This window comes from Hylobates moloch, unplaced genomic scaffold (genome assembly GCF_009828535.3).
Source record: "Hylobates moloch isolate HMO894 unplaced genomic scaffold, HMol_V3 SCAFFOLD_19, whole genome shotgun sequence".
Lineage (NCBI taxonomy): Eukaryota > Metazoa > Chordata > Mammalia > Primates > Hylobatidae > Hylobates > Hylobates moloch.
In genome coordinates, this window is record NW_026652294.1 from 1,330,712 (window position 1) to 1,347,405 (window position 16,694).

The 16,694-nt window shown below is 45.2% G+C and overlaps 1 protein-coding gene across 1 annotated transcript in view; it reads left to right on the forward strand.

The window, feature by feature from the left end:
• Positions 1–4,106: 4,106 nt before the first annotated feature.
• The window catches only part of BCL2L13 (BCL2 like 13), an 86,465-nt gene continuing 73,877 nt past the window's right edge, over positions 4,107–16,694 (forward strand). The window contains 2 exon segments of the mRNA XM_058431225.1: positions 4,107–4,239; positions 5,672–5,842. Of these exon segments, the coding sequence (XP_058287208.1) occupies positions 5,722–5,842 (121 nt within the window). The 5' untranslated portion in view covers positions 4,107–4,239; positions 5,672–5,721.

Below are 16,694 nucleotides of genomic sequence, written 5' to 3' on the forward strand. Positions count from 1 at the left end.
ATCTCCTGACCTCGTGATTTGCCCGCCTCGGCCTCCCAAAGTGCTGGGATTACAAGCGTGAGCCACCGCGCCCGGCCAATTATACCAGTATTTCTGAACATGTTTTGTAGCCCATGTCTCCTTTATTAAAATAAGTAAATAAAAATTTCCCTGGCTCCTATTCTGGTGACATTGGCGGTGGGAGGCACGTTATTTTTCCTTCTTGTCCCAGCACTGAGAATCACTGCTGCAAAGAAGACTGAAAATTTACTGAGCCTTACCTTCTATAGTCTGTAGTCTGAAAATAATAGGTGATTTTCCTTTTCCAAGTCTGAAAGTATATTGAATATTCTTTTACAAGCTATACTCCCCCTGACATTTTGACACACCCCTCCCATTGAAAATCACTGTTCATTCACATTTTTTTTTTTTTTTAAAGACAGGATCTTGCTCTGTCACCCAGGCTGGAGTGCAGTGGTGCAGTCCAGGCTCACTGCAGCCTCAACTTGCTGGGCTCAAGCTATCCTCCCACCTCGGCCTCCCAAGTAACTGGGACTACAGGCATGTGCCACCATGCCCAGTTAACTTTATTTTCTTTCAGGCTGGTCTTGAACCCCTGGCCTCAAGCAATCCTCTTGCCTCTGCTTCCCAAAGTGTTGGGATTACAGGTGTGAGCCACCGCACCCTGCCGTCCATTCACTTTTTTTTTTTTTTTTTTTTTGAGATGGAGTCTTGCTCTTTAGCCCAGGCTGGAGTGCAGTGGTGTGATCTTGGCTCACTGCAACCTCTGCCTCCTGGGTCCTGGTTCAAGCAATTCTCCTGCCTCAGTCTTCCGAGTAGCTGGGTTTACAGGCACACGCCACCATGCCCAGCTAATTTTTGTATTTTTAGTAGACACAGGGTTTCACCATGTTGGCCAGGATGGTCTTGAACTCCTGACCTTGTGATCCACCCGCCTTGGCCTCCCAAAGTGCTAGGATTATAGGTGTGAGCCACGGCGCCGGGCCATTCAGTCTTCTTAGGTAATTTTTTTTTTTAATTTTTTTTGAGACGGAGTCTTGCTCTGTTGCCCAGGCTGGAGTGCAGTGGCACGATCTTGGCTCACTGCAAGCTCCGCCTCCCGGGTTCACGCCATTCTCCTGCCTCAGCCTCTCCGAGTAGCTGGGACTACAGGCGCCCGCCACCACGCCCGGCTAATTTTTTGTATTTTTAGTAGAGACGAGGTTTCACCGTGGTCTCGATCTCCTGACTTCGTGATCCGCCCGCCTCGGCCTCCCAAAGTGCTGGGATTACAAGCGTGAGCCACCGCGCCCGGCTTCTTAGGTAATTTGATTGACTTATACAGAATACTTAGAATTTTGTATCTCCAGCCTAGACCTCTTTCTTTCTTTTTTTTTTTTGAGACGGAGTCTTACTCTGTTGCCCAGGCTGTAGTGCAATGAGCGATCTCAGCTTACAGCAAGCTCTGCCTCCCAGGTTCAATCGATTCTTCTGCCTCAGCCTCCCGAGTAGCTGGGATTACAGGCACCTGCCACTGTGCCCAGCTAATTTTTGTATTTTTAGTAGAGACGGGGTTTCACCATGTTGGCCAGGCTGGTCTTGAACTCCTGACCTCATGTGATCTACCTGCCTCGGGCTCCCCAAAGTGCTGGGATTACAGGCGTGAGCCACTGCGTCCAGCCTAGACCTTTCTTAAAGACTTTTTTTTTTTTTTTTTTGAAATGGAGTCTCGCTCTGTTGCCCAGACTGGAGTGCAGTGGTGCAATCTCGGCTCACTGCAAGCTCTACCTCCTGGGTTCAAGTGATTCTCCTGCCTCAGCCTCTTGAGCAGCTGGGACTACAGGCGCCTGCCACCACGCCTGGCTAATTTTTTCTATTTTTGGTAGAGACAGAGCTTCACTGTGCTAGCCAGGATGGTCTCGATCTCCTGATTGCATGATCCACCCGCCTTGGCCTCCCAAAATGCTGGGATTACAGGCGTGAGCCACCACACCTGACTTCTTAAAGACCTTTATATCCAACTGCTTGTTCTGTATCACTACCTGGATGACCTGTAGGTACTTGAAAATTCAGTGCAGATGCTCCTCAACTTACAGTGGGGTTACATTCTGAGAAACTCATCGTAGGTGGAAAATATCATATGTTGAAAATGCATTTAATACACCTACCAAACATAGCTTAGCCTATGCCTAAAACACATTAAGCAAAATATATTTTTTAAAATTTTTTGTAGAAATGGGATTTCACCATGTTGCCCAGGCTTGTCTCAAGCTCCTAAGCTCAAGTGATCCCTCTGCCTTGGCCTCCCAAAGTGCTAGGATTACAGATGTGAAGCACTGTTCCCAGCCACACATTAAGCACATTTAAGTGTGCTTAAAACACAATAGCCTACAGTTGTGTAAAATCATGAACTATATAAACTATATTATAGTAAAGTGTTGACTATCTTATCAAATTTCTTTTTTTTGAGACAGAGTCTTGCTCTTGTTGCCCAAGCTGGAGTGCAGTGGTGTGATCTCGGCTCACTTCAACCTCTTCCTCCTGGGTTCAAGCGATTCTCCTGTCTCAGCCTCCCAAGTAGCTGGGACTACAGGTGCACACCACCGTGACTGGCTAATTTTTGTATTTTTAGTAGAGATGGGGTTTTGCCATGTTGGCCAGGCTCATCTTGAACTCCTGGCCTCAGGTAATCCACCCGCCTCAGCCTCCCAAAGTGTGGAGTTACAGACATGAGCCATCGTGCCCGGCCATCAGATTTCTTGAATACCATATTGAAAGTGAAAAAACAGAGTGAGGTCAGGTGTGGTGGCTCAAGCCTGTAATCCCAGCACTTCGAGAGGCTGAGGCGGGCGGATCACGAGGTCAGGAGATCGAGACCATCCTGGCTAACACGGTGAAACCCTGTCTCTACTAAAAAATACAAAAAATTAGCCGGACATGGTGGCGGGTGCCTGTAGTCCCAGCTACTCCGGAGGCTGAGGCAGGAGAATGGCGTGAACCCGGGAGGCGGAACTTGCAGTGAGCCGAGATTGCGCCACGGCACTCCAGCCTGGGGGACAGAGCGAGACTCAGTCTCAAAAAAAAAAAAAGAAAAAACAGAGTGGTTGTATGGATACTTGAAGTTCAGTTTCTACTGAATGCATATCCGGTTTGCACTGCCGTCATAAAGTGAAAAAATTGTAAGCCAAACTTTCGTTAAGTCGGGGACTGTCTGTATACCCTAAAGTGATTTCCTTATCCTTCCCAAAACCAACTCTTCCTATATTATCTAGTTTGAGAAATAGGAGTAATACCACTTACTTTACAGCTTCCTGGGTCACTCTCTCATTGAATTAACCAATAGATCTTTGAATTCCTAACCTTTTTCCTGTCCATCCTTTCCTTTTCAATGTTCTCTGTTCCTATGCTAGTTCATGCCTTCTTACATCTCTTGCTGAGGTTTTTCCATATTCTCCTAACTTGTCTCCTTGCCTCTACTCTCCAGTCTGTCTTCCTTACCACCTCCAGTATGATTTTTTTTTTTTTTTTGAGACAGGGTCTTGCTTTGTCACCCAGGCTGGAGTGCATTGGTATGTGATCATAGCTCCCTGTAACCTCAAGCTCCTGGGCTCAAGTGATCCTTCTGCCTTATTAGCCTCCCAAGTAGCTAGGACTATAGGCGCATGCCACCACACCCAGGGCTAATTTTATTTTTTGTAGAGACAGGGTCTCACTGTGTTGTCCAGTCTGGTCTTGAATTCCTGGCCTCAAGTGATCCTCCTCCCTTGACCTTCCAAAGAGTTGGAATTATAAGCATGAGCCACTGTGCCAGCCACTTATATATCTATAGCCATTTTGTTTTGTATATTTGAAATTCTGCTTCTATTTTTAAAAATTATTTATCATTCTAGGATATTTATCTTAGTTTGCTTATCACAGATCTTAAATTTTTCCAACATTGCCTCTTTTTCCAGTCTGTATTTTTGTTATATGTATTTTTGGTTTCCTATGAAAACTCCTGAGGTCTGGTGATTTATCATGTTTGTATTCATGTCTAATGCCTATAGAGTACCCTGCAGCTTAATAAATGTGTGTTGAATGAACACAAAAAAATTACCAGAAAGCTTTATCTTCTATTTCTTTTTGTTTTTGTTATTGAGACAGGGTCTTGCTGTGTCACCCAGGCTGGAGTGCAGTGGCATGATCATGGCTCACTGCAGCCTCTACCTCCTGGGCTCAAGCAGTCATCCCATCTCAGCTTCTGAGTAGCTGGGATTATAGGTGTGCACCAGATGCCTGGCTAATTTTTAACATTTGTTTAGAGACAGGGTTTTAGTATGTTACCATGTTGTCAGGCCAGTTTCAAGCAATCTACCTGCCTCTGCTTCCCAAAGTGCTGGGATTACAGGTATGAGCCAGCACACCTAACTTTTTGTCTTCTCTCTCTCTCTCTTTTTTTTTTGGGGGACGGAGTCTCGCTCTGTCGCCCAGGCTGGAGTGCAGTGGTGTGATCTCGGCTCACTGCAAACTCTGCCTCCCAGGTTCATGCCATTCTCCTGCCTCAGCCTCCTGAGTAGCAGGGACTACAGGTGCCCGCCATCACACCTGGCTAATTTTTTTTGTATTTTTAGTAGAGACGGGGTTTCACTGTGTTAGCCAGGATGGTCTCGATCTCCTGACCTCGTGATCTGCCCGCCTCGGCCTCCCAAAGTGCTGGGATTATAGGCGTGAGCCACCGCGCCTGGCCTGCGTTCTCTTTTTTTAAGACAGGGTCTTGCAGTGTTTCCCAGGCTGGTGTGCATTGGTGCAATTATAACTCACTGCAGTCTTGACCTCCTGGGCTCAAGCAATCCTCCCGCTTCAGCTTCCTGAGTAGCTGGGACCATAGGCATGCCCTACCACGCCCAGCTAATGTTTTAAATTTTTTTGTAGAGATGGAGTCTTGCTATATTGCTCAGGCTGGTCTTGAACTCCTAGACTCAAGCAGTCCTCCCACCTCGGCCTTCTAAAGTTCTGGAATTACATGCGTGAGCCACCATGCATTGCCTATATCCTTATTTTTTATAAGCTTGTTTTTATTTTTTAATTTTTTTTTTTCCTTTTCCTTTTAAACTGTTTTCCTAAAAACTAAGACACAAACAGACTCATTAGCCCAGGCCTACACAGAGTCAGGATTATTAATATCACTGTCTTCCACCTCCACATCTTGTCCCACAGGACAGTCTTCAGGGGCAGTAACACCCATGGAGTTGACATTTCCGGTAACAATGCCTTCTGGAATCCCTCCTGGAGGACCACCTGCCCTGAGGCTTTACAGTTCACTTCTTTTTTTTTTTTTTTTTTTTATAAGCGGGAGTGCACTCTAACAATAAAAAGTGTAGTAAATACATAAACCAGTAAGTCATCTAGGATTATCAAGTATTATGTACTGCATGTAATTGTATGTGCAGTACTTTTTTTTTTTTTTTTTCTTTGAGACGGAGTGTTGCTCTGTTGCCAGGCTGGAGTGCAGTGGCTTGAACCTGGGAGGCAGAGGTTGCCGTGAGCTGAGATTGCGCCACTGCACTCCAGCCTGAGCTACAAGAGCAAGACTCTACCTCAAAAAAAAAAACAAAAAAACTCCAAGAGTTGCACAAGACATTTTGGTGTGAAACAACTGTTAAAGTGGCATGTAATAAACTTTAAACTGAAAAAATTACTTTTTTGTTCTTAGGTTTTACACATCCATAAGTAGACCTTTTTGGAGCCTCACCAGCCAATTCAATGGCGTCCTCTTCTACTGTGCCTCTGGGATTTCACTATGAAACAAAGTATGTTGTTCTCAGCTACTTGGGACTCCTCTCTCAAGAGAAGCTGCAAGAGCAACATCTTTCCTCACCCCAAGGTATTATCTTTGGCTTATGGTGGTTATAGTAAATTGTAATAAGGACTTTATATATAAAAGTATATGTATGTAATTTACATGTATGGTTGTCAAATAGTACTAATAAGCCTGTAAGAATAACCTGTTATGGCTGGGCGCGACGGCTCACACCTGTTATGCCAGCACTTTGGGAGGCCGATGTGGGCAGATCACGAAGTCAGGAGTTCGAGACTAGCCTGGCCAACATGGTGAAACCCTGCCTCTACTAATAATACAAAAATTAGTTGGGCATGGTGGCATGCGCCTGTAGTCCCAGCTACTCAGGAGGCTGAGGCAGGAGAATCGCTTGAACCCGGGAGGCAGGCAGAGGTTGCAGTGGGCTGAGATCGCACCAATGCACTCCAGCCTGGGCAGTAGAGTGAGACTCCATCTCAAAAAAAAAAAAACCAAAAACACACAAAATAAATAACCTGTTATGCCATTCTCTCCATTTCCAGAAGCAAAAAAAAAAAGTATTTTTCTCATTTTATTCTTTTTTTTTTTTTTTTTTTTTTTTTGAGACAGAGTCTCACTCTCTAAGGCTGGAGTGCAGTGGCATGATCTTGGCTCACTGCAACCTCCACCTTCCCGATTCAAGCGATTCTGCTTCAGCCTCCCGAGTAGCTGGGATTACAGGTGCACACCACCATGCCTGGCTAATTTTTATATTTTTAGTAGAGATGAGGTTTTGCCATGTTGGCCAGGCTGCTCTTGAACTCTGGACCTCAGGTGATCGCCTGCCTCGGCCTCCCAAAGTGCTGGGATTATGGGCGTGAGCCACTGCGCCCGACTCATTTTATTCTATTTGAAAGATATTTCCAAAGCACGTGCAGCCCTCTATTGGCAGTTATATTTTTTCGATACTTTACAAATATTAGTCTATTGTCTTACACTTTTCACTTACAATTGTTGAGCAGTCTGTTGTCATTCTATTAAGTGTTCCATCATAATGAAACAGTTTATTTTGGCTGCCTTTTTTTTTTTTTTTTGAGATGGAGTCTCACTCTGTTGCCCAGGCTGGAGTGTAATGGCATGATTTCAGCTCACTGTAACCTCTGCCTCCCGGGTTCAAGCAATTCTCCTGCCTCAGCCTCTCGAGGAGCTGGGACTATAGGCGCACACTGCCACGCCCGTCTAGTTTTTTGTATTTTAGTAGAGACAGGGTTTCACCCTGTTTCCCAGGCTGATCTCGAACTCCTGAGCTTAGGCAGTCCGCCCGCCTTGGCCTCTCAAAGTGCTGGGATTACAGGCATGAGCCACCAGGCCGGCTTGGCTGCTTTTTAGAGATTCTCCGTCTTTGGTGGTGTTTCAAACTTAAACACATCTTAGTGAAACAGCCACCAAAGCCAGAGAAATTCTAAAAAGCAGTCAAAATAAGTGTTTTGCACATCCAAAACAAATACAATTTATGTTTTACACATCCAAAATTGGGATTGTTTGGCTTCCTGAATTTAATAATTCATTTGTTTACTCTGGAAAAATTATTTAATATTGTATCTTTGAATACTCTCTTCTCTACTTTGTGCTACAATCAATTGCACATTATGCTGTTTATAGAAGACGTACGTGATCCTGTCTGTTCCTCCATATCTCACTATCATTTTCCTAGTTTATCTCCATTTATCTGTCTGTGAAGCCCTCTGTGACATTTCTTGTTTGTTTTTTTTTTTTTTTTTTTGAGATGGAGCCTCGCTCTGTCGTCCAGGCTGGAGTACAGCGGCACAATCTCGGCTCACTGCAACCTCCGCCTCCTGGGTTCAAGCGATTCTTCTGTCTCAGCCTTCTGAGTAGCTGGGACTACAGGTGTGTGCCACCACGCCCGGCTAACTTTTTTTTTTTGTATTTTTAGTAGAGATGGGGTTTCACCGTGTTAGCCAGGATGGTCTTGATCATCTGACCTCATGATCCGCCCACCTCAGCCTTCCAAAATGCTGGATTACAGGTGTGAGCCACCACGCCTCGTTGACATTTCTTTTTTTTTTTTTTTTTTTTGAGATGGAGTCTCGTTCTGTCGCCAGGCTGGAGTGCAATGGCAATCTTGGCTCACTGCAACCTCCAACTCTCAGGTTCAAGCAATTCTCCTGCCTCAGCCTCCCAAGTAGCTGGGACTACAGGCGCATGCCACCAGCCTGGCTAATTTTTGAATTTTTAGTAGAGACAGGGTTTCACCATGTTGGCCGGGATGGTCTCGATCTCCTGACCTCGTGATCCGCCCGCCTCAGCCTCCCAAAGTGTTGGGATTACGGGTGTGAGCCACCACACCTGGCTGACATTTCTTTATCGTCCAATTCACCCTTTCTTCATCTCTCTTTAAGCTGCTAAATAAACTTTTCACCAGATAGCAAATTTTAATTCATTTTTTATGTATGTATATATTCTGTTTTTTAATTTTCAACAACTGGCAAATGTGAAAGAATACATGAATATGTATGTCTGTATTATATACACATAGACATTAACAAAAGCCTTTAGTATATTTCATATTTGTATTAGTAATGGTGGTTTTCATAGAGGTCTATAATTACCAGAGGTTTTTCTTAGCTTTAAGATTTAATATTCCTGGCTGGGCAGGGTGCCTCACGCCTGTAATCCCAGCACTTTGGGAGGCCGAGGCGGGCGGATCACCTGAGTTCAGGAGTTCGAGACCATTCTGGCCAACATGATGAAACCCTGTCTCTGCTAAAAATACAAAAATTAGCCGGGCACAGTGGCGCGCGCCTGTAATCCCAGCTACTTGGGAGACTGAGGCAGGAACATTGCTTGAACCCGGGAGGTGGAGGTTGCCGTGAGCAGATTCCACCATTGCACTGCAGCTCTGGGCAACAGAGCAAGACTCTGTCACTAAAAAAAAAAAAAAAAAAAAAAAGATTTTCTATTCTTAAGTTATAATAAAGATAACTATAATGCTTGTATAAAAAACATTAATTGGGGCCGGGCGCGGTGGCTCATGCTTGTAATCCCAGCACTTTGGGAGGCCGAGGCGGGCGGATCACGAGGTCAGGAGATCGAGACCACGGTGAAACTCCGTCTCTACTAAAAATACAAAAAATTAGCCGGGTGTGGTGTTGGGCGCCTGTAGTCCCAGCTACTCGGAGAGGCTGAGGCAGGAGAATGGCGTGAACCTGGGAGGCGGAGCTTGCAGTGAGCCGAGATTGCGCCACTGCACTCCAGCCTAGGCGACAGAGTGAGACTCCATCTCAAAAGAAAAAAAAAAAAGTTAATTGGGCTGGGCGTGGTGGCTCACGCCTGTAATCCCAGCACTTTGGGAGGCTGAGGCAGGTCACTTACAAGGTCAGAAGTTCAAGACCAGCCTGGCCAAGATGGTGAAACCCCATCTCAGTCCGGGCGCGGTGGCTCATGCTTGTAATCCCAGCACTTTGGGAGGCCGAGGTGGGCGGATCACGAGGTCAGGAGATCGAGACCACGGTGAAACTCCGTCTCTACTAAAAATACAAAAAATTAGCCGGGTGTGGTGGTGGGCGCCTGTAGTCCCAGCTACTCGGAGAGGCTGAGGCAGGAGAATGGCGTGAACCTGGGAGGCGGAGCTTGCAGTGAGCCGAGATCGTGCCACTGCACTGCAGCCTGGGTGACAGAGCGAGACTCCGTCTCAAAAAAAAAAAAGAAACCCCATCTCTACTGAAAATACAAAAAAATGAGTTGGGCATGGTGGCAGGTGCCTGTAATCCAGCTACTTGGGAGGCTGAGGCAGAGAATTGCTTGAACCGGGGAGGCGGAGGTTGCAGTGAGCGGGGATCGCCCGGCTGCACTCCAGCCTGGACGACAGAGCAAGACTCCATCTCAAAAAAAAAAAAAAAAAAAAAAAGGCCAGGCGCGGTGGCTTACGCCTGTAATCCCAGCACTTTGGAAGGCTGAGGTGGGTGGATCATGAGGTCAGGAGTTCAAGACCAGCCTGACCAATATGGTGAAACCCTGTCTCTACTAAAAATACAAAAATTAGCTAGGTGTGTTGGCGGACGCCTGTAGTCCCAGCTACTCTGGAGGCTGAGGTGGGAGAATTGCTTGAACCTGGGAGGCAGAGGTTGCAGTGAGCCGAGATCGTGCCATTGCACTTCAGCCTGGGTGACAGAATGAGACTTCGTCTCAGAAAACAAACTGGCTCGGTTGGGTGGCTCACACCTGTAATCCCAGCATTTTGGGAGGCTGAGGCGGGTGGATCACGAGGTCAGGAGATCGAGACTATCCTGGCTAACATGGTGAAACCCCACCTCTACTAAAAATACAAAATATTAGCTGGGTGTGGTGGTGGGCGCCTGTAGTCCCAGCTACTCAGGAGGCCGAGGCAGGAGAATGGTGTGAACACAGGAGGTGGAGCTTGCAGTGAACCGAGATCATGCCATTGCACTCCAGCCTGGGCGACAGAGTGAGACTCCATCAAAAAACAAAACAAAACAAAACAAAAAACCAAGAAACAAACCTGAAATGATGACAAGCAACAACAAAGTGGATTTCCAGTCTAGTTCTGAGAAGAGGTGAGCCTGATAATAATACAGCTTTATATGAAAATTAAAATCCCTTAGATATCTTCATTTATACAAACATTTAATTTATTTGTTCTTATTTTTATTAATTTTTTTGAGACAAGAATCTTGCTATGTCACCCAGGCTGGAGTGTAGTGGTCCCATTTTGGCTCACTGCATCCTCCACCTCCTGGGTTCAAGTGTTTCTCGAGTCTCAGCCTCCCCTGTATCTGGGACTACAGGCCCGCGCCACTATGCCGAGCTAATTTTTGTACTTTTTAGTGGAGACGGGTTTTCACCATGTTGGCCAGGCTCATCTCGAACTCTTGTTCTCAGGTGATCCACCCCACCTTGGCCTCCCAAAGTGCTGGGATTACAGGCACGAGCCATGGCGCCTGGCCTATATGATACATTGTAAAGGAACTGTTAAGATCCACTAGTTGTGGGATGGAAAATACTGTTTTTTTAACAGTGGTTTATTTCTGGATTTTTTTTCCCAAAGAAATGTGCATTCAAGAATGTTCGAAGAAACAAGAATTGATTTTTTGATAAACTGACTAAAGACAATCCATTGTACCAGTTGAGGAACTTATTTTTGGAATGTATTTTTATAAATTGATCAGATTGGTTTATTTCTACACTTATTGATTGATTGATTGATTGATTGATTGAGGCAGAGCTTTGCTCTTCTGCCCAGGCTGGAGTGTAGTGATACGATCTTAGCTCACTTCAACCTTCACCTTCTGGGCTCAGTCGATTCTCCTGCCTCAGCCTCCGAGTAGCTGGAACTACTCCAACAGGCCCGTGCCACCATACCTGGCTAATTTTTGTATTTTTAGTAGAGATCGGGATTTGCCACGTTGGCCAGGCTGGTCTTGAACTCCGGACCTCAAGTGATCCACCCACCTTGGCCTCCCAAAGTGCTGGGATTACAGGTGTAAGCCACCACACCCAGTCTACACCTCATTTATTTAATTCAACTTTTTCAACTTTTGTAATGTTTTTTATTCCATTTCTTTTTTCTTACTTGTTTGCTTTTCTTTGAGACAGTCTCGCTCTCGTCAGGTGGGAGTGCAGTGGCACGATCTTGGCTCATTGCAACCCCCACCTCGTGGGTTCAAGCAATTCTCCTGCCTCAGCCTCCCAAGTAGCTGGGACTACAGACGTATGCCACCACGCCCAGAGACGGGGCTTCACCATGTTGCCCAGGCTGGTCTTGAACTCCTGAGCTCAGGTAATCTGCCTGCTTTGGCCTCCCAAGTGCTAGGATTACAGGCGTGAGCCTCTGCGCCCGGCCCTATTTCTTTCTTCTTAACTTCTCTGGAGATAATGCTGGACATTTCATTTTGTCACCCAGGTTAGAGTGCAGTGGCACGTTCTCGGCTCACTGCAACCTCTGCCTCCCGGGTTCAAGCAATTCTGCCTCAGCCTCCTGAGTAGCTGGGATTACAGGTGCCTGCCACTGCGCCCGGCTAATTTTTGTATTTTTAGTAGAGACAGGGTTTCACCATCTTGGCCAGGCTGGTCTCGAACTCCTAACCTCATGATCCACCTGCCTCAGCCTCCCAAAGTACTGGGATTACAGGCATGAGCCACCGTGCCTGGCCAACATTTCATTTTTTAAATGGTACTTTTTAAAAAACTTTAAGCTAATGTTGTAAACTTTTCTTTTTATAGTAAAATTTCTCTAGGTGAAGGATAAAGGTTGAACCTCTGCCCCAGAGGTTCTTGAAGTGGCTGACAGTCAAAGGGCTGAACTTTTCCCCTCAGAAGCAACTGCTTGTAATGCTTTTTGAGAGCTTGCTATTTTAAATGATTGCCTTTAGTACAAGTAAAAATGTACTGTGTACATGTAAATAAATAGAAATCCATCTGTGTTAGAGATTTCACACTTACTATGACATGATTAGAATTGCATAATTATGTGTCGGGTGTGGTGGCTCACACCTGTGATCCCAGCACTTTGGGAGGCCAAGGCAGCCGGACCACCTGAGGTTGGGAGTTTGAGACCAGCTTGACCCACATGGAGAAACCCTGTCTCTACTAAAAATACAAAAGTAGGTGGGTGTGGTGGTGCACGCCTGTAATCCCAGCTACTCGGGAGGCTGAGGCAGGAGAATCTCTTGAACCTGGGAGGCGGAGGTCGTGGTGAGCCAAAATCGCACCATTGCACTCCAGCCTGGGCAACAAGAGTGAAACTCCATCTTAAAAAAAAAAAAAATTGCATAATTATTTTAACATTTATAATATAATTGTTACTTTAATTGACATTATTTCAGGGATATTAGATTTACACAATGAATTTATATTTCTGATAGAGTTTTTAGCACAATGCTTTGTATTGTGAAGTTATATATTTCCTTTAAATAAATAATTTGCTTCCTAAATCATGTTTAAAACAGTTACTAAGGGGCTAGGCATGGTGGCTCACGCCTGTAATCTCAGCACCGAGGCGGGCGGATCACGAGGTCAGGAGATTGAGACCATCCTGGCTAACACGGTGAAACCTCGTCTCTACTGAAAAAAAAAAAAAAATTAGCCAGGCATGGTGGCGGGTGCCTGTAGTCTCAGCTACTCGAGAGGCTGAGGTAAGAGAATGGCGTGAACCCGGCAGCGGAGGTTGCAGTGAGCCGAGATCACGCCACTGCACTCCAGCCTGGGCGACATAGTGAGACTCCATCTCAAAAAACAAACAAAAAATTTACTGAAACCTGAATTAGTCTTCATTAAAATATAACGTCAGGCTGGGTGTCATGGCTCACACCTGTAATCCCAACACTTTAGGAGGCCAAAGCGGGCCAATCACTTGAGCCCAGGAATTCGAGACCAGCCTACGTGGCGAAACCCCGCCTCTACAAAAAATAAAAATAAATTAGCTGGGTATGGTGCTGCGCGCCCATAATCCCAGCTACTCAGGAGGCTGAGGTGGGAGGATTACTTGAGCCCAGGCTGCCGAGGCTGCAGTGAGCTGAGATCATGCCACCGTACTCCTAGGCCACAGAGTGAGACTGTCAATAAAAATAAAAATAAATAAAATGTAACATCACTTTGTTAAATATTCTTTTCATTTGTTTTTGTTTTTTGACACAGAGTCTCTCTCTTGCCCAGGCTGGTGTGCAGTGCTGAAAACACAGCTCCCTACAGCCTCTACCTGTTGGGCTCAAGCAATTCTCCCACCTCAGCTTCCTGAGTAGCTGGACCACAGGTGCGCACCACCATGCCCAGCTAATTTTTAATTTTTTTGTAAAGACAGGGTCTTGCAGTGTTGCCCGGGCTGGTCTCAAACTCGTGGGCTCAAGTGATCCTCCTGCCTTGGCCTTTCAAAGTGCTGGGATTACAGGCGTGAGGTATTGCATCTGGCCTTCTTAAATATTCTTATCCATAAATTTCTACCACAGCAATGGAGGTATCTATTATTTGTCTGCTGCCATTCTAGCTTAAGAGTGAGTAGTAGTAAGAATTCAGAAATGATGGAATTCAGTAGTAGGGATTACAGATGGTGTCCTAAGAAAGCTAGTGTAAATAATTAAATGTAACTAGTTGGTGTGTTCTACTTTATGAATCATATTTTAATGCCTTGACATAGGTGGCTATCTAAACAAAATTATATCAAAATGACTAAAAGCTCATAAAACATCATGTGATACCAAATATTTGTAATCTCATCAAACTCACAGAGGAACTGTTTTTCTTTTATTGTTTTCTTTTTTATTTTTATATTATTGTACTTTAAGTTTTAGGGTACATGTGCACAATGCGCAGGTTTGTTACATATGTGTCCATGTGCCATGTTGGTGTGCTGCACCCATTAACTCATCATTTAGCATTAGGTGTATCTCCTAATGCTATCCCTCCCCCCTCCCCCCACCCGACAACAGTCCCCGGAGTGTGATGTTCCCCTTCCTGTGTCCATGTGTTCTCATTATTGAATTACCACCTATGAGTGAGAGCATGCGGTGTTTGGTTTTTTGTCCTTGCGATAGTTTACTGAGAATGATGATTTCCAGTTTCATCCATGTCCCTACAAAGGACATGAACTCATCATTTTTTATGGCTGCTCTTTTATTGTTTTCTAATCTTTATCTGTATATACAGTTTTATGTAGTTGTAATCAATTGCGATTTTTACTTTTCACTCAATTTTAATTTGAAACATTGCATATTTACATGTTCTGTACTTCATCTTCCTTATTGTGTGTTTGAATGATTTCCTTTTATTATTATCTTTTACATTTTTCCTTTTTTTTTTTTGGAGATGGAGTCTCGCTCTGTTGCCCAGGCTGGAGTGGTGCAGTGGTGTGATCTTGGCTCACTGCAACCTCCACCTCCCTAGTTCAAGCGATTCTCCTGCCTCAGCCTCCTGAGTAGATGGGATTACAGGTGCCTGCCACCACGCCTGGCTAATTTTTTTTTTTTTTTTGAGACAGAGTCTCGCTCTGTTGCCCAGGCTGGAGTGCAGTGGCACGATCTTGGCTCACTGCAACCTCCGCCTCCCAGGTTCAAGTGATCCTCCTGGCTCAGCCCCTTTAGTAGGTGGGATTACAGGCACGCGCCACCATGCCCGGCTAATTTTTCTATTTTTAGTAGAGACAGGGTTTCACCATGTTGGCTAGCCTGGTCTCGGACTCCTGACCTCTTGTGATCCACCTGCCTCAGCCTCCTGAAGTGCTGGGATTACAGATGTGAGCCACCGTGCCCAGCCATTTTTTTGTATTTTTAGTAGAGATGGGGGTTTCACCATATTGGCCAGGCTGGTCTCAAACTCCTGACCTCAGGTGATCCAGCTGCCTCGGCCTCCCAAAGTGCTGGGATTACAGGTGGGAGCCACCACTCCTGGCCAGTTTTCTCTTTCTTCTTGGCAAGTTCTTATAACCAACTAAATGATTTCCAATTTTTAAAAAAGTCAGTGGCACTGCTCTGAATTTTTAGTTTACCTTAAAAGCCTTCTTATCTAGATCACTGGGGTTGGTAGTAGGACTTTAATTGAAAGAGTTGGCCAGGTGCAGTGACTCATGTCTGTACCAGGTTGCAAGGCCAAGGTGGGAGGATCACCTGAGCCCAGGGGTTCAAGACCAGCCTGGGGAACATAGTAAGACCCTGTCTCTGTATCTTTTTTTTTTTTTTTTTTTGAGATGGAGTCTGGCTCTGTTGCCCAGGCTGGAGTGCAGTGGCGCAATCTCGGCTCACTGCAAGCTCCGCCTCCCGGGTTCACGCCATTCTCCTGCCTCAGCCTCCCGAGTAGCTGGGACTACAGGCGCATGCCACTACACCCGGCTAATTTTTTGCATTTTTAGTAGAGACGGGGTTTCACCGTGTTAGCCAGGATGATCTTGATCTCCTGACCTCGTGATCCGCCTGCCTCGGCCTCCCAAAGTGCTGGGATTACAGGCGTGAGCCACCGCACCCGGCCTCTGTCTCTGTATCTTGATGTTGGGTCAAGGTTTTTTCTTTGAATATGAGTTTGTTGATTGGAATTTCATGTTTCTAGCATAAATCATGTCTATTACCTATGATTTCTAATTCATTTATAGTAGAATAATAATATACACTTATAAACAATCTGAAAAATCATCTAGATTTTTATGATTTACTGCCTGTGTTTTACAGTTTTTCTCTCACACTCAATTTGATAATGATGTTTTAAAATAACTTCCCAAACCATTTAAATTGGCTTTCATTTAAACTTCTAAGATTATCTGGCTGGGTGCAGTGGCTCATGCCTGTAATCCCAGCACTTAGGGAGGTCAAGGCGGGTGGATCACTTGAGGCCAGGAGCTCAAGATCAGCCTGGCCAATGTGGTGAAACTCCATCTCTACCAAAAAATACAAGTTAGCCGGGTGTAGTGGTGTGTGTCTATAATCTCAGCTGCTTGGGAGGCTGAAGCATGACAGTCACTTTACCCTGGGAGGTGGAGGTTGCAGTGAGCCGAGATTACGCCATTGTAGTCCAGCCTGGGTGATACAGAGAGACTCTGTTTCAAAAAAAAAAAATCTAAATTATCTAGAAATTTTTTTAAAATAACTAACTTTCTTAGAAACATCAAGTTTCTTTTCATAATCTTATTTCAATGATGTCCATGATTTTAAATAAATTATACAGCTTCAATGACTTTAACTTTCATAAGCAAGTTGGGGATAAAATAACTGATTCTTGGTAAGCATAGAATTTATTCAGGTGTGCTAGAGAGTAGTCTACTCGGCTAGGCACGGTGGCTCACATCTGTAATCCCAGCACTTTGGGAGGCCGAGGCAGGTGGATCACCTGAGGTCGGGAGTTCCAGATCAGCCTGACCAATATGGTGAAACCCCATCTCTACTAAAAACACAAAAATTAGCTGGGCGTGGTGGCATGCACC